Source organism: Neodiprion lecontei, chromosome 1, assembly GCF_021901455.1.
Source record: "Neodiprion lecontei isolate iyNeoLeco1 chromosome 1, iyNeoLeco1.1, whole genome shotgun sequence".
Classification (NCBI taxonomy): Eukaryota; Metazoa; Arthropoda; class Insecta; order Hymenoptera; family Diprionidae; genus Neodiprion; species Neodiprion lecontei.
In genome coordinates, this window is record NC_060260.1 from 30,296,042 (window position 1) to 30,314,909 (window position 18,868).

The 18,868-nt window shown below is 41.0% G+C and overlaps 4 protein-coding genes across 5 annotated transcripts in view; 2 read left to right on the plus strand and 2 right to left on the minus strand.

The window, feature by feature from the left end:
* LOC107224383 (heterogeneous nuclear ribonucleoprotein K homolog) overlaps positions 1–12,179 on the minus strand; it is a 101,343-nt gene extending 89,164 nt beyond the window's left edge. For both annotated transcript variants that reach the window (XM_046746722.1, XM_015664408.2), the window contains exon 1: positions 12,046–12,179. The gene's annotated coding sequence lies outside the window, so the exon portion shown is untranslated. The remainder of the gene's footprint in view (positions 1–12,045) is intronic.
* The window catches only part of LOC107224370 (secretin receptor-like), a 36,916-nt gene continuing 20,124 nt past the window's right edge, over positions 2,077–18,868 (plus strand). Inside the window, exon 1 of the mRNA XM_046746726.1 lies at positions 2,077–2,117. The gene's annotated coding sequence lies outside the window, so the exon portion shown is untranslated. The remainder of the gene's footprint in view (positions 2,118–18,868) is intronic.
* On the plus strand, positions 12,277–13,627 carry LOC124296638. Its single transcript, XM_046746734.1, has 3 exons — positions 12,277–12,614; positions 12,884–13,317; positions 13,447–13,627. The coding sequence occupies exons 1-3, from the start codon at positions 12,524–12,526 to the stop codon at positions 13,546–13,548; spliced, it is 627 nt and encodes a 208-aa protein (XP_046602690.1). The 5' UTR covers positions 12,277–12,523; the 3' UTR covers positions 13,549–13,627.
* Positions 13,828–18,024, minus strand: LOC107224378 (polyamine-modulated factor 1). Its single transcript, XM_015664404.2, has 3 exons — positions 17,814–18,024; positions 14,625–14,831; positions 13,828–14,377 (listed from the first exon to the last, which is right to left on the minus strand). Exons 1-3 carry the CDS (start codon positions 17,915–17,917, stop codon positions 14,113–14,115), a joined length of 576 nt encoding a protein of 191 aa, XP_015519890.2. The 5' UTR covers positions 17,918–18,024; the 3' UTR covers positions 13,828–14,112.

Sequence of the window (18,868 nt, forward strand, 5' to 3'; positions counted from 1 at the left end):
ACTGCCTGCACATACCGGCGCAAAATAGAATAAAATAAACTAATTCCAAGAATAACCGTCGATTTTTTAACACTTTCGAAAACGTGCGTATAACCGTTGACGTTGCTAAAGTAAGCACAGAGTTTGGGAGAACGAAACGCGATGCGACGCGCAATCGATACGGTATAATATTGGAAAATGTCCTCAATATCGTGAGAACCTGGCTGTCGGCGCTGTTTTATCACCACGTAACCCAAGTTTTTGATTTTAATGGAGGCAAATCGTAATTCTTTTGGTTTCAAATTACTCCTGTCACATAAATTAATTAAACATTATCGATAATACGTTACTGGTTGAACTAGTTTGATTTGTTTTCTCCACCACACGACGTATTGCAAAGCGACAATCCCAACAATAATATTATAAATAATTGTCAATTAACGATATCAATAAAGATGCACCGTAATCGACGAAGAATCGTTAAATTAAAACCAATGTCAGGGGCAAGGCCGTGCATCCATCCTTTACGTCTAACGAATAACGTTACCAGACTGACGCCTACATTCGCACCATATTGGTCGGTTGACATTTCAACGTACGTATCTATACGCGTTAAAATCACACATTGGGTATACGTGCAATACACACACAAATGCCACCTGTTTGCGGGAAAGGTGGATGACTTCGAAATCGTATTTAAACCAGAAACGTCGCGAGTCTTCCTCGATCCGAGTATATAACACACGTGGGTTTCTTTACCCAATTGACCAACTGACCAGACAGCCGAGCAGTCTCTGTTATACGCGTTTGAACTTGCAGGAGAGAGGAAAAAGGAAGAAACGCTACTCGGTAATATGGCGCCAATAAAAAATTGCCATTTTCTTCTTTTCCTTTTTCTCTTTTGTTTCACTTCTCTCGGTTTTCTTCACCCCTTTCCTTCTCTCTCACTCTCTTTTAAAACCGCATACGTTCAACTTCGCATAAAACAACTTATGCTAAAGCGCAGAACGAGAGTCATATAGCGATTGCATAAAACATGAAGGTTGTAATACAAACCAGCTTTAGGATTGTTTCAGGTATTACGATACGTTGAAAAAGTTAATGCACCGCCGAAGATTATAAATCAACGAAAACGGAAACAACCTGCAGCGACGGTGACAAAGAAAATCATCGCTGGAGTGAAAAATCGTTCAATCTTTCCATCTAACCTTTTATCATAATACGACAAATCGATTCGTGCATTTGTACTTAATTATCGATAAGACAAAACTTGGCAAATTTAAACTATCCCCCGTACAGACAAACAATGTTTACACACTTTCTAAAATAGAATGATACTACAACGGTGATAAAGCGAACATTTACGAGCCAGGTGAAACATTTTTACGAGTTTTTACCCAATTCGTGGATAATAATATACAAATTGACGTGTCTGTGTTATCCGTATTATGATAGCGTAAGCTAAATTTGTTTATGGAGCATGGAATTCGTTTCTTACTTCGGTGCTAACAATTAATTCAATGTCTTTTTGAATCGCTTATCTATTATAGAACTTGGCAGGTATATGATAATAAAAAAAAAAAAAATCTCGAACCTTTATCGTACAATGCATCATAAGATTGAATAATTTTCTCGTATTATTTCCTCTCGCCAACATCGTACCTGTTTTCAAGGATACGCGTTTGTACACGAGGTAGGTTTATACCCATTGCTGAAAGCAGGAGCGATTGCGATTGCGATGCTGGGTGCGTCGAAGCGATATAAGGTGAAGGTAGACAGGCAGGCAGGCAGGCAGGCAGGTAGGTAGGTAGGTTATGATAGGTATGGGTATCTGGTATGTGTACGCGTCAAGAATTTCCAAGGAATGATCTTACTGCAGGCGCGTAAAAGAGGAGGCGAGGTGCCGGCGACGCGCAAACCAGCTGTCGCAATTAATCCTAGATAGAGAGTCTGCATTCCGGCTTGCAACGACGCCGTAAAAGTACACGTACCTATAATAGGTATATTAAACTAGGCTCGTACACCTGCGCCGTATCTTATCCCAAGGACCAACGTAAGACCGAGTTACAGGATGAGGTCGAAGAAGAGAGAAGAAGAATTAGGAAAAAAGAGGCTAGGAAAACATTGCAAGTCAAAAGGTGGAAAATGCGGCGGGTGGGTGGATGGTACGATATACGGTTGCGTGAATTCTGTGTATCGACACGTAACGAACATCGTAAAAAATGCGACCTACGTCTCGTATCGTCTTGTTCAAGCAAGCGAGAAAACAACGACCTTGTCCCGCAACGTATCAACTGCGAGATCGTGCTATACCTACTCCCATGATTATTCCATGGAGTTCGTGCCTGAGCGGAATTTATACCGACCTTCGGATCCAAACTCATTTGAATGTACTCAACTTCTACGGGTATTCGCAATGATTATAAATACACGTGAGGAAAAAAAGATGCGTTGTAGGTGGAAAAACAAAAGAAAACGAAAGAAACGATCAAGTCAAGACAGCATTGCGGTATGTAATTTTGCTTCTGCACTTTCAAATCTGAAACTTCAACGATTCGACACAAGCTGGTGGAAAGATTCGAGTTGAAGGAAACGCGTTATACATAATATATGTATAATACATGCATACAAAGATTCCCTGTGAGATATATGACAAACCATGCGAGAAATAAGATAAATTATCAAGACGTGCTGCATGGATTTGTGTCAAACGTGACAAATCACCGAATCGCATCTTCCCATGCAAAAGCGGTGAATAACTTGGAAGCCCTGCTTTCGAATATCGCGGCTTGTCCCGAAACTTGCCGGGAAGGCATGAGGACGAAGTCGGTAAGGTTACCGTAACTATGCATGTTTAGGAAAAATCGCCAATTCGCACCTCTGCGACATTCCGAAATTTAGTAAACCATTAGCGAAACAAAATATGCGCTCATTCTGAAAAGCCAAACCCCTTGAAAACATCCTAAAATTTTTCAATAATGATTTTCTTCCCTCGTGTATCGTTGCGTTAAAGTTACCGACTTCAGCCTCGTGAGGATGAACGTGTTACACCCTCAGGGTGCATCGTAACTATATAATACGTTATACGATAATTACAAACTACGCGCGTGGATCTAATGGACGACGAGATAGGAATTTCAAAAAAAAAAAAAAGAAAGAAACAGACAAAAAAAAATTGATATAATCATACTTCAAGATCAATATCTACCCTAGCCATCATTTATACTTGTACATACGAGCACTAAAACCGGGCAAAAGTGTCGAGGAAAATTTATACGCGTGTAAAATTCAGAAATTGATTGTTTTTCTTCTTCCAAAGTATGCAGATGCACGAATCAAATATCCAAAAATATTAATTTGCTACATCGGAATACCGAAAGAATTTTTAACGAGTAATAAAAATCAATTCATATCAGGATAATCGAGATACAAGAATAATTTTCCATCAAAAAATTCAATTATAGACGATCTTGTGCTTGTATGCGCCTACTTGCTAATGAGCATACTTTAATATTATCATTCGATATATGAAAGAACCGTTAACGACGACGAGTTGTTTTCGCCGTTCTCCGTCAACAGAATGTTATATTACACGCGTAGTTTATTAATTTTCAAATGTTCCGGTAACTATGGGCGCGGTTTTAAAAATCTACCGCATATAACGCCAGGCGAGTATCTATACTATAGTACTATATCACGCTTAGTGTAGACAATGTAAATAATTGACATCGCGTAGCGAGATGGGTACATGTGGAAACTTAAACTTCAGCGTGCCAGTTGCGTACGCGAATGAGGTCGTATGCCTGCCCGATACACGGCACATTCACACAACCTACGTCATAGGTAAATACCAAAAAAAGATACGTGATGATATATGCCTGCAGGTTACCACGTGTAATACCGCGACGATACGCGTTCGTAACCTCAAGTCAATCGAGAAACTCGTAAATATGTAACAATATGTGTAACCGAATTTTGGAAAACTACGTATGCAGGTACCCACATAGAAATCGATGTGAGAAACGTTCGAGGACGACGACGGAATGTGCAGAAGAGTTTACACGCAACGAGATTGCTCTTCCTTATCTTTTAAGCAAACAATCCGGTCCCCCCCTCACCTACTTACCTACACCCGTATGTACATACATTGTACATGCACATACACGTGCCTATATGTGTACATATTTATATATTTTATACAGAGATATGAGAACAGTTTGAAAGGCCTGTAGAGCGGGCGTGGGCATTTACGGTTCAAGTTTCACGCCAAGAAAAATCCTGTTCATTTAAAAATTCGTGGGAGAACCGGAACTCGTGTAGTATTGCATAAAACGCGACTTGTTTCGTGTAACAATAAATCATGTTACGTCGATTTAATTTTTACCTAGTCGAAAAATTGACACGTATAATAAACCATGAATTGTAGAAAAATATCCGTGTCAAAATGACTTGTATCGGAGTTTTGATTGTTATTAATCGAACATAGAAACAATGCGTACGTACATAACGTATTTCGGATGCGCGCGCGCGCACAAGAAACACTTGGGAAAGAATAAGAACACTAAAATTGTATGTAATCTATACGAATTCTGTTAATGAAGTAGAATTAACAACGGAAATAATGAGTGCGGAAAGAGGAAAAGAAAATTTGTACAAAGCGTACCTGCTAAATATTGCGAGAGAAACATTCGCAGCAAAGCAAGCGTATAAAATAGCAGCAGCTGTTGTAAGAGTAACCCACATTTTATGCAAATCTTGAAGCAGCATGTTACCATCCACGTGGCAATGCCTTGCTCGTTGAATAAAGAACGAGGATCACACCCACCGTCACAACGTATACGTTTAACAGATACTGTGCACCTGCAGCTTCTGCAAATATTTCTCTACGTATGTATATATGTATAAGTACATATACACGCTGAAACTACGTTGCAGGTTGACGTCAAAAGGCATTTAACACTTCGCAAAATAAAGCTAATATGTACCTATACGCAAACATATCGCAAGCGTGTTAGTCGCTTTTATTTTTCATCCGATTCGGTAAAATTTAAAAATAATATTCAGTCTTTCGAAGATTAATAAAATTCACAGACAGTGTCGATAGTGGCAATGAAAACTTGACGAGAGGAAGTCGGCAAAGGAAAAAAAAAAAAAAGAGAAAATAGTGCAACGCAAGGGATAATTTTGGAATCCTATACCACCGCGAATAAATATTAATAAAATTGGACATTCTTCGAAGTGAGATTTAGTGTCTACGATACTAATGCCTGCGTTAAATTGCTCATAAGAAAAAAATAAAATAAAGTTCTACGACCGTTACACGTACAAACATCCACATTATACGTGAGCCTATTTCGCCTGCAACACGCAGTCGTATACGTGAAAAATACTAACAATAAGAAGTTTATACGATGAACCCGATTCCTTGCATCGAGACGTAAATCGATTTCCTACCGATTCTCGAGGGTCAATTCAACCCTTGAGAGAGACCATGTCCGCTGCCAGTCACGCAGTTAATGTGACGCGGGCCCTCTATAAGGTTGTAAATGGATAACTTTATACGAGCAAATGACGATGACGAGAAAAATGATCAAATGTAGGATCATTCGGCACGTTAAAGTGTCGGTGCGGCTCATTCGATTCGAGAGCGAGAGATTCCTGCACGCGTAAATTTATCAAGTTGAAGTTAGTAACGTTGTCGCAACAATTCATACCGAGGTTAAATTCGTTACATCGCAATATTGGAATAATTTTGCGAATTCGGTGAACCGTGTAATGTGGCAAAAAACATACATTTAAAAATCTTTGTTCCTCTAAAGTCACGGCGGAAAGAAGAGAACGATCGTTTTTTCCCCCTAATATTTCGTTACGATACCGTCGGTGTGACTTCGGGTGCATACCGAGATTCCAAGGCATCAAAAACGGCGCACGGTGTCCTCGTCGAGTTTCTCTAGCTAATGTTTACAGTCGCGGGGACAAGTTGAAAAGTTTTGTGATGGCAACCGCGTCGCCGGGAACGGTAACCTCGGCAACGGTTTGTTGTGCGCCCTCGAAAAGCACCCTCCTCTCCCAGCAGAGCTAGCTAGCAAGCAGTCCAAGGGTTGACTCTCCTCTCACTCCCTCACACTCGCTAATAACCACAAACACACACGCGCGAATAATACACGAATAAAAAGCCGAGGCTCGCACGTTGTTAACAGAGTGAATATATTCACATGCGTACATATGTGGCATGCATTATGTAGCGTAGAACACATGCGGCAGTATCGTCAACCCGCAAATTAACCCGCGGTGCATTTAATTCTGCACATACATACACATGTATATACACGCGTACGTGTTATATTCACAGAATGTTCACTCGTCGTACAAATGGTTAAAAGTACTATTGGTTTATTTAATTTTTCACATTTTCGCCAGCAACTCGACCCAATTCTCTGACCATATAACTTCGTTCGAGTTCGTTTGACCAATAATCAACACGAATCGATGATTATCAACGAGCCAATCAAAGGGACGTAATATTGTTACGGTGCAAGCGTGATATCGTTGATACGACTATCGCAACAAGGCGTGTAGTGCGTAAGCCGATGTGTAACAAGGTACCCTTTATACGGCCTGCAGGGGGGTTGAATTTAAAAAAAAAAAAGCTGAAACAAAAGGCGATTAAACGTGCCGAAGTCACGCCGGCGACATTAGACCGATGACCCATCAACGATATTGGCACCATTAGCATCAAATTATTATAGAATTTTACTCAGCGCGTCGCACTTCCGCCTCTCCCTCCCTCCCAACCACCTTCCATTGTCAGTTCGCGTTAGACCACATCATCGGTGATATCTGACAATCGTGTCCACTTACCGACCCGACACGCGTCTACCTCGCGTGAAAATAGAAACCCGGTTATACGGCCGAACGGAAAAGCAGATACGAAAATATGATACGAGTGTGTTCGAAATTGCAGGACATTTCATTGCCTGTTTATAATATGGCAAAAGGAAGATGATTGCGAATGGAATTGTGTTCAATTCCAGTTTCACGAAAATGGCTATCGCACACTTGTACCTACCCGGGTCTATCAATGCCAGCAGCTTCGTTCGCGGTAGATTGAAACATATAATCCACCCTTTACATGAGTACGCACGCAACTCGCTGGGTAGCTTGAATAATTGAAATGGATTTCAATCATTACGAGAATAAGGGGTGAAGAAGTGAAATCGGTAACGTAGGAAACTTCCAGTATCCTCGAGTTTGTACGAACAGCAGCTGTCCCTTGTTATTTTCAACAGCCGTAAAGTAGTGTCAAATATTCAATTTATCTTTACCAATTGACAGTCAGGTTCTTGGTTTTCTCTCAGATAATTCCTCGTTCGTTTTAGCCATGAAATACGGCTCACTCGTAACGTGTAAGGGAATTTTTGAAATAATAATTAACCAGGAAATCGGCAAAAGCTTTCGCATCCGGATGAACAAATTACCCGCGAGTGTAATTATAAACGGTTTCATGAAGCTACTGATAAAAATTTACATATTTTTAATGTTAAACGTACGATATAGAAGCGCTAAGAGTTTATCGTAAATACAAATATCGAGTACCTAATCGTAAAACCTATCGAGTAAAAAATTAACAAACTATTTTGTTTAAAAAGAATAAATACCACTCATCATTTAATATTCAAGAAATCTCGACGATCCATTATATATAAACATATTTTCTTATCCTCCCTGAAGCGTAAATTCTAAACTCAGTTGCGAGTATTCCGTCATCGCTAATTACGAAGTAATTGTAAGTTCATCTATTAAACATCTACATATACGGATAGAATGTTTATCCGTCAATTAACGTGCTCGCATTACCAAATAAATGCATAACATGAACGATGCAAAACTTATGCAACATATAACGGAGATAAACAATTTATATAATTGAAAACGAGGAACGAGAACTGCGTGGAAAGCTCAAGTTGAACAGGGTGGCTGGCTGTACCTGCGTGTCTACTAATTGCTTGCGAAAGTCTATAACGTTGTTACGAAATGCTACGCGCACTTCTTTATCTGACGCACGTGCGCAGCCTGGCAGGTATAACAGATACGAAAATTCGCAGGTAACCATAATAATTAATAGTCAAGGTGAAGAAGGAGAAAAAAAAAATAAAGAAAAAAAAAGATACAGAGTCGAAACGAGACGGATAATTAATATATAACACGCGGAGAGCAGCAACCCGTTTGGTAATAAATTCCACATAACATGCGAACTTGTTTCTTACACACAGTTATGCACTTTCATTTATTATCATTTTATATTAAATGTACACATATATATATATATATATATATATATATATATATATATATATATATATATATATATATATATATATATATATATATATATATATATATATATATATATATATATATATATATTTTACCCTTTAGGTGTAATTACAGTGCAAATTAATTGCAAAACCACCAAGTAAACGCAGAATTGGATATTCACGAGCAACATTCATCTTTAGCTTTTCTTTTCATTTTAAATTATTTTTACTAAAAATAAGCTATACATAATATATACGGTGTTCGAGTTTATTTTTGGAGTGTGAACAACGCTTAACGATGCCTCGAAAAAATGCGAATAGATAATAGCGTGCAATTCGATTAAATTTATACATCGACAATTCTGTAACAATTCTCGAACGCTTTTTAATTCTATGTAGATCTCTGTGTGGGCGAAATAACGAATGAATTAGTTACGTAGGCTGTAGCTCATTAAGAATGTAAGTCAAGGTGAGTCGATAATTGATTAATCGAAAGAACGAAGGAGAAAAAAGAAGGAACGTAAAGATACGCATTGCGTTCCGTCAGAGTCAATATGATCATATAATAATCAATCATCTTCGGATTGCTGCAACATATCGAAGAGAGAGCAATATTTAATTTCGTAGTATGACGTTATACCTGCTCAAGAACTAACTCAACAAACTATTAGCCGCTAATCTTTTCAATACGACAATCATCGTGCACAATTTTTACTTTTTACGTATTTATTTTAAAATGAATCTCATCGTCTTCGTTCCAGCTATATACTAAAAGTTTTATAAAAAACATAACCAGAGTCAAAGATACCGGATATTCAATTAATTAATGTATAACCCGTCAGATCGAAGGAGCCATATTTTTCTGCATAATTCATAACCGTAAGCAACAATATATATGACAAACGTTTATAATTGTTCCGGCTATAGATAAATTGGAATTCCAGTTATAAAATTTGGGTGAAATATTTTTTGTTGTACATGCGAAAATAAGTATCCCGAATGCACGCGTTTAAAGATTCGTCCCGGTATAAACATAATTACTCGACGGATAGAAGACTTTTGAAAAAAAAAAAGAGTTTCGGTATTTTTTGTCACCGGTTTTTTGCACCCAAGTTGTTAATACCGAACAACTTATGCAAGACGCAACATCTCCGCTGTGATCATATAGCACTCGACAGATGACGGAATTGCGTTGAAATTGTTCATCCGCGACATTTAGCTGCATGTGTATAATTTTAATATTCACGCGTTGCAGGATAACGAAATTCTATGAACGACGGTGTAAAAAAATTGTCAATAATTTTTGCACGCCGCCCGTGAAATTACTCGTACTTAACCGCAGCCCACGGAGGTAAGATTCTAAGCGTGTATTCCCTCATATCAGTGTACCTGAAGCCACACACCGGCGCACCAGCAGCCAACTTACGACTGGGCCTGAATGAAAGGAAAAGTCGTTCCGTGTCCTCGACCCTGGCGCAAAGATTCCACTTGCGACTAGCGATCGGGATTGATAAAGAGTATCGAGAGTCACGTGACTTTGTACTCTCCAATTCCCTTTCACACGAGCAACGAGACAAAGACTCCGTACTCCAAGTTCGCCACTCTTGAACCAGGGCTGCTCAACCTCCGACGAATTTGGGCTTGTTTCCTCGGGGCAGAAATTGTCTTCGAAAATTGGAATATTATTCAACGTGGTGGCCAGTAAAAACAGTCAAGAAAACTCCCCAACTTTTCCCGACCGAATTCAGACTTCTTCCCTGACTAAAATGCTAAGTAATAGCGCCAATAAAAGTAACTAATTAACAGAGCTATGAATTGATCGGTATTTAAAAATATGGTCACAATCTATTTAATGGTGACGGAAAGTAATTTTATTCTGTAATTGAGTGCAGAAATATTCTTGTAATATTACTTTGTTACATAAACTACAGCGATTATTTGCTGACTTATTTTTACCCCAACCAATTGAAAAATTCCGACTTTTTCCTAGTTTTCAGATTTTCCCTGATGAGTGGGCGCCATGTTTAACACGGAAATTTTATGATAACCAACCGGATATCCTTCGTCGTACGAATAAATCTGCAAGTTCTTGTTCTCCGTTACATTTATTCCGGGGTAACGCGTCAAGAGCGGGTCAAAAGATCCTTACATGCCTGTTATTGATGTATGGTATTGTTCTTCGCATTGACACATATTATTACACGCATGCGGCTGCTGTATGTGAGAAAGAGAGAGAGAGAGAGCCAGCGGAATTCTTGCGCGTGTACAGAAATATATTCGAGTGCAGGGAAGAGCTGTGGCGGAACGTGAGAAAGGTGTGATGTTCATAATTGAAATTTCCATTGACACGGGGTCGTTCCAGCCTACCCAAAGTCTCGAGGATTCGTCCAATATTACGAACCTCGAGCGCCGCGGACAAGAAAGCCAGCTACGAAAACGTCGCGTAGAATTTCTTATCAGCAGTGATAAGTTATAAATATTGCCGAGCCCACGACCCGGTCGAGACTGAGAAAAACACACGTATATACAAAAACGTGGATTAGCACAAATTTGAGATACACAGATCGCTGTTGATCGTAAACAAAATCGGCGGTATGACCGCGTGAAGAAAAATGAGACGCGACTTGTCGAAGAGTCTGGATAATTCACCGAGTCGCACATGATGCCTGCAGTGATAACGCGTGTGTTAGGTCACGTGATGGATACATAGTTCGGATAAAGTCCGAGGGAACCATTTGTACAAATAAAAGCCTACCGGAATAGACTGGCCTAAACGAAATCTACTTGTCTTTGAGTTATTGATTGCAGAATCGAATTCCCAATTAATTCTGACCACAGTCCGGACCGGCGGCGCGATTATTGTTTAAACAATTTCCGAACAAGTTTCGAAGGCGTGATGATAAAACGCACCACGGTGAGCAAAACACCTGCCCAGGCAGAGGTAGAATTTACGTTCCGCGTCGATGCCCATCGATCAAAACGCGTGTACAAGACGCAGACTTTACGCCGAAACTATCGAATGCGGTTTAGAGAGGTGTGGAGAAAAAAAGATCGACCCGGGTTTCGGAGCCTTGAGAAAACGGGCGTGACGCAATGACGATGCTCGAGGTCTACGAACGAGCATAATGCATAAATTCCATTAAACAGAGGGTGACGGGGAGAAAAATTAACGAATGAATGAAAAAATCATTAGCAGGCGGAATTCGATCGGCAGGTTGAAGGTGGGTGCGATAGACTTTTCTCCGGGCCTTCGTGAAGCAGAATATCGAGCAGAGAATATTTTCTCCAAGTAACGAAACACGCCGCCTGCAGCTGATAACACGATGAGTAATGATTCGGGCCGAGCAAACGGGGCGACGAGCTTCTTGTACAGGCTACAAAAAGTTGAACCGGCCATTGTTGTTTGGTGTGCACGAACAGAATCGTCATTCGAAATTCAAACGCATTCCGATCACCAAATTTCGTCTAGCTCGTGACTCGGGCCGGTGAGTGGGATGAACTTGATCCTGACGTAATTCGTCGTGACAAATGAAAAGCGACAGGACCAGGCGAGGAATCTGTGACGAGGCGATAACGCGAGCAGGATTTCGTGGTTGGCTTGACCACGCGCACGAAAGAGGGCTAACTACGCGCCAGCCGAATCTAACCCCAAACATCCTCGATTTACCCGGGTTTTAACGGGGTTTCGACGAGCGGCGTGCGCTCGCAAATCGAACGAGAGTAATTTTTAACATGGTTTAATATTTACCTTGCGCTTGGACAGCCGGGGAATCAATAAACCGGATCAATTTTTCACTCACACACGAACGTCGGCAATCTTGGCACAATGGCGAGCCGCAAATGCGGCACGAAACTCGAGCTCCTGGTGTCGACATCTACCGAGCGGCGCCTCAACCTTCGTGGGTATTTCGTGGGGCGAACGAAGCGAGCCTCTCATTGGCTGACGCTCACCCCGCTCTGGCAAATCAGCTTAGCTTGACCGCGAAAAATATTACGATACTCGAGGCAACGGTTCTCCGCGATAATTCGCTTGGCACGCACAAGTCGATCGACGAGTGTACTTAGATGATTATTTACCCGCCGAGCGCGCTCGAACGGTTTCGATAAACCGAGGCCTTTCCTGGAATTGAACCCCGAGAGCCCTCGTCGCGAGGCTTGGTCGTCAGGAGTGAGAATAAACGCAGCCTTGACGCCAGTCGCATCCCTTGCGCCATCTGCCGGTGACAATGGATAATGAAGCGCTCACCGACTCGTATGAAAATATTTCGGGGGAATTGAAAAATCGTATGGAAATTCTCAAGAGGAAATGTGTCACAGGTATTAGATATCGTACCGCAGTTGGGGTAAAACAATAATCTTCGCAGATCTACGGGATGAACGGGATGAATGAAATGTGTCGAAAAATTTTCTAAGATTTGTTGTATTTCTATTTTCATAAATACCCAGCTATAATCTCTCGAAAAATGCTTCACCTCACGCTGCTTCTTGTTATTGCACAATTCTAGTCGTTGAAAGAACGTGCTTGCTGTAGATATTTAAGTCTTATCGTAGAACGGAAATAAAAGAACACGATTCTGTGTGTGCAGAGCAGGAAAAGTTGTCGAGAAAAGTGCTGGTGATATCCCGGCTTGAAAAAGATATGATCGAAACAGAAGACGAATTATCGCGGTATAAATCGAACACAGAAAAAACTCGGGAGAAATGGAAAAACGTGGAAGTCGAGGTGGATAAATTGAAATGGATGCAGGAGAAGGCGTCGATAGTTCTGGACAGTAACCGTAAAATGAATGAGATTCAATCAAAGACGGTGGAAGGTATCAGGCGGAACTACACGAACTTAACTAGGTCTGCTTTCAAGACTGTTCGACAGGAAACTGCGAGGGAAATGATAAATAACGAGATAAACAATCTGGCCGATAGTAAGAAGAAACTTAAGAGCAAGCTGCGCTGGCTTCGCGAGGCAAATGATGAAAATAAAAATAGTTTTGCTAAAGCCAGCATGGAGTTGGCGAGAGCAAAAGTAAATCATCAGGCCCTATACATCTGCGTATTATTTACAGTTCTGCACAATTATTGATATGTATAATTTATAACAATACAATGCATCCCCAGTCTCCTGATGATGGAAGTAATTTCTCAACATTTACAGGAACGAGCTGTTACAGTTACTCGGCTTCAACAGAAGCTCCAGGAATCAGAAACCTGCAAATTGAACGCAGTCAAGAAATTAAATACTTTAAAGTCTCTATAGATTTAGTAAAGAATGTGCAGAACAGTTGAATAGAGTATCATTTGTGTCCGTTGCAAAAGTTGTCGTTTAACAAATCATAGTAAAGTACATCTGTCACATAAATTACACTGATTTTTGGTATGTATCATTATCATTACGTACAGATAATTTTTTTAATTCAAATTCATCACAGAAATTCGCCTTAATAAACGAAACTTGACTGCCGCAGCGTAGAAAAATATTTATACACGATACGTGGCTTAGTTGAAATTGTTTTTTTTTTTATTGAATTGAATCAACGTCATAATATACATATTTACATTTAGAATCAGTCAAATTCCCCTTCTGAATGGGAAACAAAACAAAACAGACAACTAATTTAATAATTGGTCCCTAATTATGCGTTTGAAATAAACGCTCAAAGTAAACAAATGTTAAATTCATCCCTGTTTAAAGTGTGACAATTAAAGCTAGTTTTAAAAACTTTGAATTTTCACGAGCCAAACGACTCTCTATGTACAATTCCATACATCGTTTATTCACTCATTGGCAAACAAGAAGCAAATAACGAATATCTTCACGGCTTTAAGCACTCATCTTCTTAATATCACCTTCAAGATGCCGAGCCGCCCTTTCAAATTCAGATCGTACATATTTATGCTGCTCTAACAAACAATCCGCCTTTGCGTTGACTGTACTGGCAGCTTTTCTGCCTTTGGAAACTTGCTGCGCCAGCTTCTTGTTCTCTGCCTCCATCGTCGTCACATACTCTTCAAGTTTTTCCGAGTGTTGTTTGATTTTCTCCCCATCCAAAGATCGCAAATGCTCCATTACATTCCCAGGGGGTCTCCTAAATTATTAAAAGGTGCTAATTAGAGCAATTTCGAATTCACTAAAAAAATACATGCTGTTTAGTTTAGTCTCACGAGTGTAACAGTAACAATAGATCCACGTTCTTTACAGTCATTCATAGAGTTCTTCTCTAATCACTTTTTTGCTTACTTCAGATGCTGTATCAACGTCCATCAAATTAATGCATGTTCATCATGCCCTGTGGGATTAAAAATGCATCTTAATACCGAAGTAAAAATTCATACCATGCTACGTGGTCACGCGGAGTGTCAGTTTCGTCAATTATTCGCTTCAGAACGTTGAATTTCTCGATCAAATCGTCCTCCGCGATAAATTCATCTATACGAGTAACCATGTTCTCGTACAATGTGTCTACCATCAAAGTGTACAGCTGTTGAGACAGTTTTCGTTTTTGTTTCAAAACGGTCCAGCTATTCCAGAATTCATCTGCGCTGGAAGAAGCAAATCGTGAAATAGTGCGTATACCTTAATCTTGACGAATAACTGAAAAACAAACTACCCAAAAATAATGTAGTAGTACTGTATGAATTCTATTAATATCAAGGAACACTTGACCGGATCGGAGATTTACGGCAAATTTGGTAAATCGATAAGGAAGCGTATTATAAAAAATGACGGTCCATGGCACGAGGGAAAAAGAAATTCAAAGAAATTACTGATTGTACGGCTAAATGTTTAGACTTGCGGCACTTCCACGAAATGATTCATGGACACCCATCGGACACGCTTGTTACGAGTAGACGCGTGTGCTGCGTGAGAGTATAAAGTGCACAGGTTGGGCGTTTTGTAACATTAGATGGCTGGAATGTCTATCTGCTCGGCGTTCCGCTAAACAAATTACATCATGCATCATTGCAGGTCCATAGAACGAATAACCGCCGGTATAGATCTGAAGCACCTTTAAATTCTCTGCGTAAGAAGAACGAACTGTTTGATTATACCTAATTCGTCAGTGTTGCAAAAATTAGCAAATTCGCGAATATTAATCGGCGGTGAGATTGTCTTTAAATTGAAAAAGGAATTGTCGGTGAATTCGTGCAAGCATCCGCATCGCAAAAAGACGGAAATCGCAACGTTTGTCCCTCGCAGACGGCGTAGTTCGTACAACTTTAGAGAGCCTTGGCTTACATTCTGGGACTGAGCACGAATAGCGGGGAAGAGATTATTCAATGTTGGTCATCAAAGGACACAATATGCCGGTGGGCAAGCTCGACGTACGAATAGCGTGTAATTGAATAAATGCTAAAAGTGCCCGTGTGTTGCGGAGTGGGTATCTACCCACCGATGGAAACGCGCCGATCCATTATAACCACGTTACGGAAGACGTTTCGCGGTGTTGCGCAACGGCCGGCTTCCCCGTCGCTTTTTCATCTCTCCTTTTTCCCCCCCATTATTCCCTTCGTTCCGATGACAATATCAACGATCCGGGCGGCACGCGAAACTTTCGAGCGTTGGAGAATCAGCTCGTGATAGAATTCGTCAGAACTCCGAGCCCGCACATCTTCGGAGGATTTTAGCCGAGACAAAAGGAGGCGATCACAAAACAGCCGACGAACCGCCCGACGTTCGACCTTCGAATCGCCGAGCGGGTATTCGCCAGGTCAAAAAAGAGAGACGGCGCGGTAATTTCCGCAATTTTGGAAGGACACGCGATGCGAAGAGCGTTCGAAAGCCGTAAACCGTGTCCCACCGTTAAAACGGTCGGAAGCCCTGAGCGGTAATTACGACACGCCTCGAGAATTTCGAGCGGTGAAACAAATTCCGTAAGTATCGACAAGCGGGCCGTTCCTTGGCTGCGAAATTGGAGTCATCCCAATTGCCGGGATTGAATTAATACAACCACGTGGCGAACAACGAGCAGTGATGCGAAATTGTTATGTTCCCGGGCTATCAGGAAGGGGAAAATACGAAGCCGGTCGGCAAACGGCTCAACCGACGCGTTGAATAATCGGTCGAAAAATTCTCGGTATACCATTCTCGGGTTGAACCACTGCGTCGTCCGCATCTGACCTACTCTATAGACGTGAATGTAGGTATAAGCCGTAGCGCCAGACGTCCACAACGAGAGGGGAACCAGGCGCTAGTTCGGGCGGCGTAACTTTATCGCATGGGATCGAATTTTTCTTTGTCCGAAATGCGAACAAAGAGGGGACCCACGCGGCTCCTCGGAGGCTGGGTCGCAGGATGGGACGAAGGCCCGCTGGCGTGCCAACCAGTTTTTGAATTTCACGGAATAACGCTCGGAACTCGGAGAGTGAGAGAGAGAGAAAGAGAGTGAGCTTTGCACGGGCAATTAAACACAGATTTATGCAAATTATCGACAGTCGCACGATGTGTTTCGATCTCTACTTCGTGCCGTTCTTCTTCTCCCTCTCGGCAATGAGATTCTTCGGTGTTGCAACGAGCACCGCAATCAGGCCGGGACGGGTGCAATCTGAATCTAAAACGACAAATTTGCACCAATCCTGACCGAACAGCACGTGTCGTATATCATCTCTTTCCTGTTGCTTTTTTTTCACACACGTTGACGAAAATTTTCGGCAAATATTGGGCGATCAAAACGGATTGAGAAACAGATCAACTGGCGATTTACTCTATCTGTAGTCAGGTGTTGACCGCGAGTGTTTGTTCAACTATCGGCATTGTTTGGCCATTTGGTAAAATATTCAAGTACAACGCAACTGGGGGGTCTGAACGTAACGAAATATACACACATGAATATGCATGCGCGCAAACACAATCGATAATTCGTATTAGACGATTGTTCGAGTAGAAAAGAGAAAAAATTGTAGAATTGTTCGAGTTGAAAAAAAAAAGAAAGAAAAATTGGATCGGAATTTTTGAAGAAAGAAAAATGAGGGACAGATGTTGTGTAAACACCACGTATATAAACGAGAAGGCAGAAATATCTGTTACTCGCTGGATATGGTTATTTTTGATTATTCAATTGGGCTGTTTTCGAACACCGTGCACGTGAGAGGCAATTTACGAGATAGAAGAACGTTGGACCGATCGAGGATCGAGACGAAGCGAAACCAACGAGCCGAGAGCGAGGGTAACGGATTATACCTGGTTTCTCAGGATTCGTCAACGTTGAAGGCGGCGGATCGTCGGCAACTGTTAGTTAATAAATAGACAGTTATTCCGTGAGTCGGGTCGGCCACGTGAACGGGTTACGACGATACATTAGTATGCAAGACGCGGAGGCCAATGACATCGAGTGACACCGTCCGTGATTCAAGATCTCAGATTCAATATTCATTATTCAATATTCGAGGGACAAGATTTACGGATCCGTGTTTCTCTTATTCGCCGGATCGAGATGCCCGATAACGGCTGCCTAAGTTATTACGGACAAATGCCGTCGAAGCGTCAAGCGTGTGATGGGAAGCGAAGAAAAGCGATTTCCTTACCTCACGGACTCCGCGATGTCACGGAATATTCTCGAAATCGCTGCCCGGAAGAGCAGCAAGTCCTTAGGGCAGTTCGCCGCCGTAATAGAACCCTCCTCGACCATTCTGCGCGTAAACTGGTCGAAATACAAACTGCAACTGGAACGAACCGGACTCTGCCGAACGCCGGCAGCGAATCCTTTGTTGACAACAAAAGCACGTTATAACGGTTCGCCGCCGAAACAGTTGCGGCAGCCGGTGGCGCCCTCTGGGTTGTGAAGTTGGCGCTGATTGTCAGCTCCGTTGAACGCGGCGAATGAACGCAGCCCTCGAAATTTGAATGATGCTAGACGCGGGGAATATTTGAACATTCACAGTTTGCTATCACTGTAATATTATCGTATTGCGAGATACTTACATTTCAGACTATACATGCAAAGAATAAAAACATATTATCTGCTTTGTCAATTTATATCTAGCGTTTAATGTTCTACCTAATTGATAAGCTACTCTGGTGAGAATTATGTAACTTGGAGCTGCAAGTTTTTTTATTTGAAAATTGTTTATTTTCTAACGAATATTTCAGATTTAAAACCGAAGTCTCGCTCTTTCCTTTTCTCGTTTCTAGGCTTGTTAAACATTAATACGCACTGAAATTTTGTTTGATAGTTACAATAGTAACTGAGAGATGATAATTATTATCGAAGATTGGATTTTTATTCGACATGCTTCTATCACCAGAAATTTAACTAAATCCAGAAAAATTTCACTGTTCAGTGTAAATGCATTTCTTTTTTCATTCTTTAACTTGAAAACTTTGAAATAAGAAGTGTTCATAAATTATTCAACGCGTCGATGACATGCGTGCAGTGAGTATGTTTCATTTCGCAATTATCTGAGTGTGAATTAAATCTATAGACTATGATTGCCAACATTGTACATTAGGAATCACGACGAGCAGAAAGAACCTAACTAATATATTATACCCTAGTAATTAATGACGCAGGTAAAATAACTTGTGAAGTCTATAAGTTCTCTTGTTGTGTACATTCGAATCAGAGATTGACATGTGGTAA

Bases quoted from the DNA above. Each gene is read 5' to 3' on its own strand.
- LOC124296638 (XM_046746734.1), top strand. From the start codon at position 12,524: ATGGATAATGAAGCGCTCACCGACTCGTATGAAAATATTTCGGGGGAA. The intron at 12,615-12,883 runs GTATTAGATATC...CTGTGTGTGCAG, and splicing joins CAAGAGGAAATGTGTCACAG to AGCAGGAAAAGTTGTCGAGA. The intron at 13,318-13,446 runs GTAAATCATCAG...CAACATTTACAG, and splicing joins TGGAGTTGGCGAGAGCAAAA to GAACGAGCTGTTACAGTTAC.
- LOC107224378 (XM_015664404.2), bottom strand. From the start codon at position 17,917: ATGGTCGAGGAGGGTTCTATTACGGCGGCGAACTGCCCTAAGGACTTG. The intron at 14,832-17,813 runs GTAAGGAAATCG...TGCTTCTTCCAG, and splicing joins GACATCGCGGAGTCCGTGAG to CGCAGATGAATTCTGGAATA. The intron at 14,378-14,624 runs GTATGAATTTTT...TTAATAATTTAG, and splicing joins CCGCGTGACCACGTAGCATG to GAGACCCCCTGGGAATGTAA.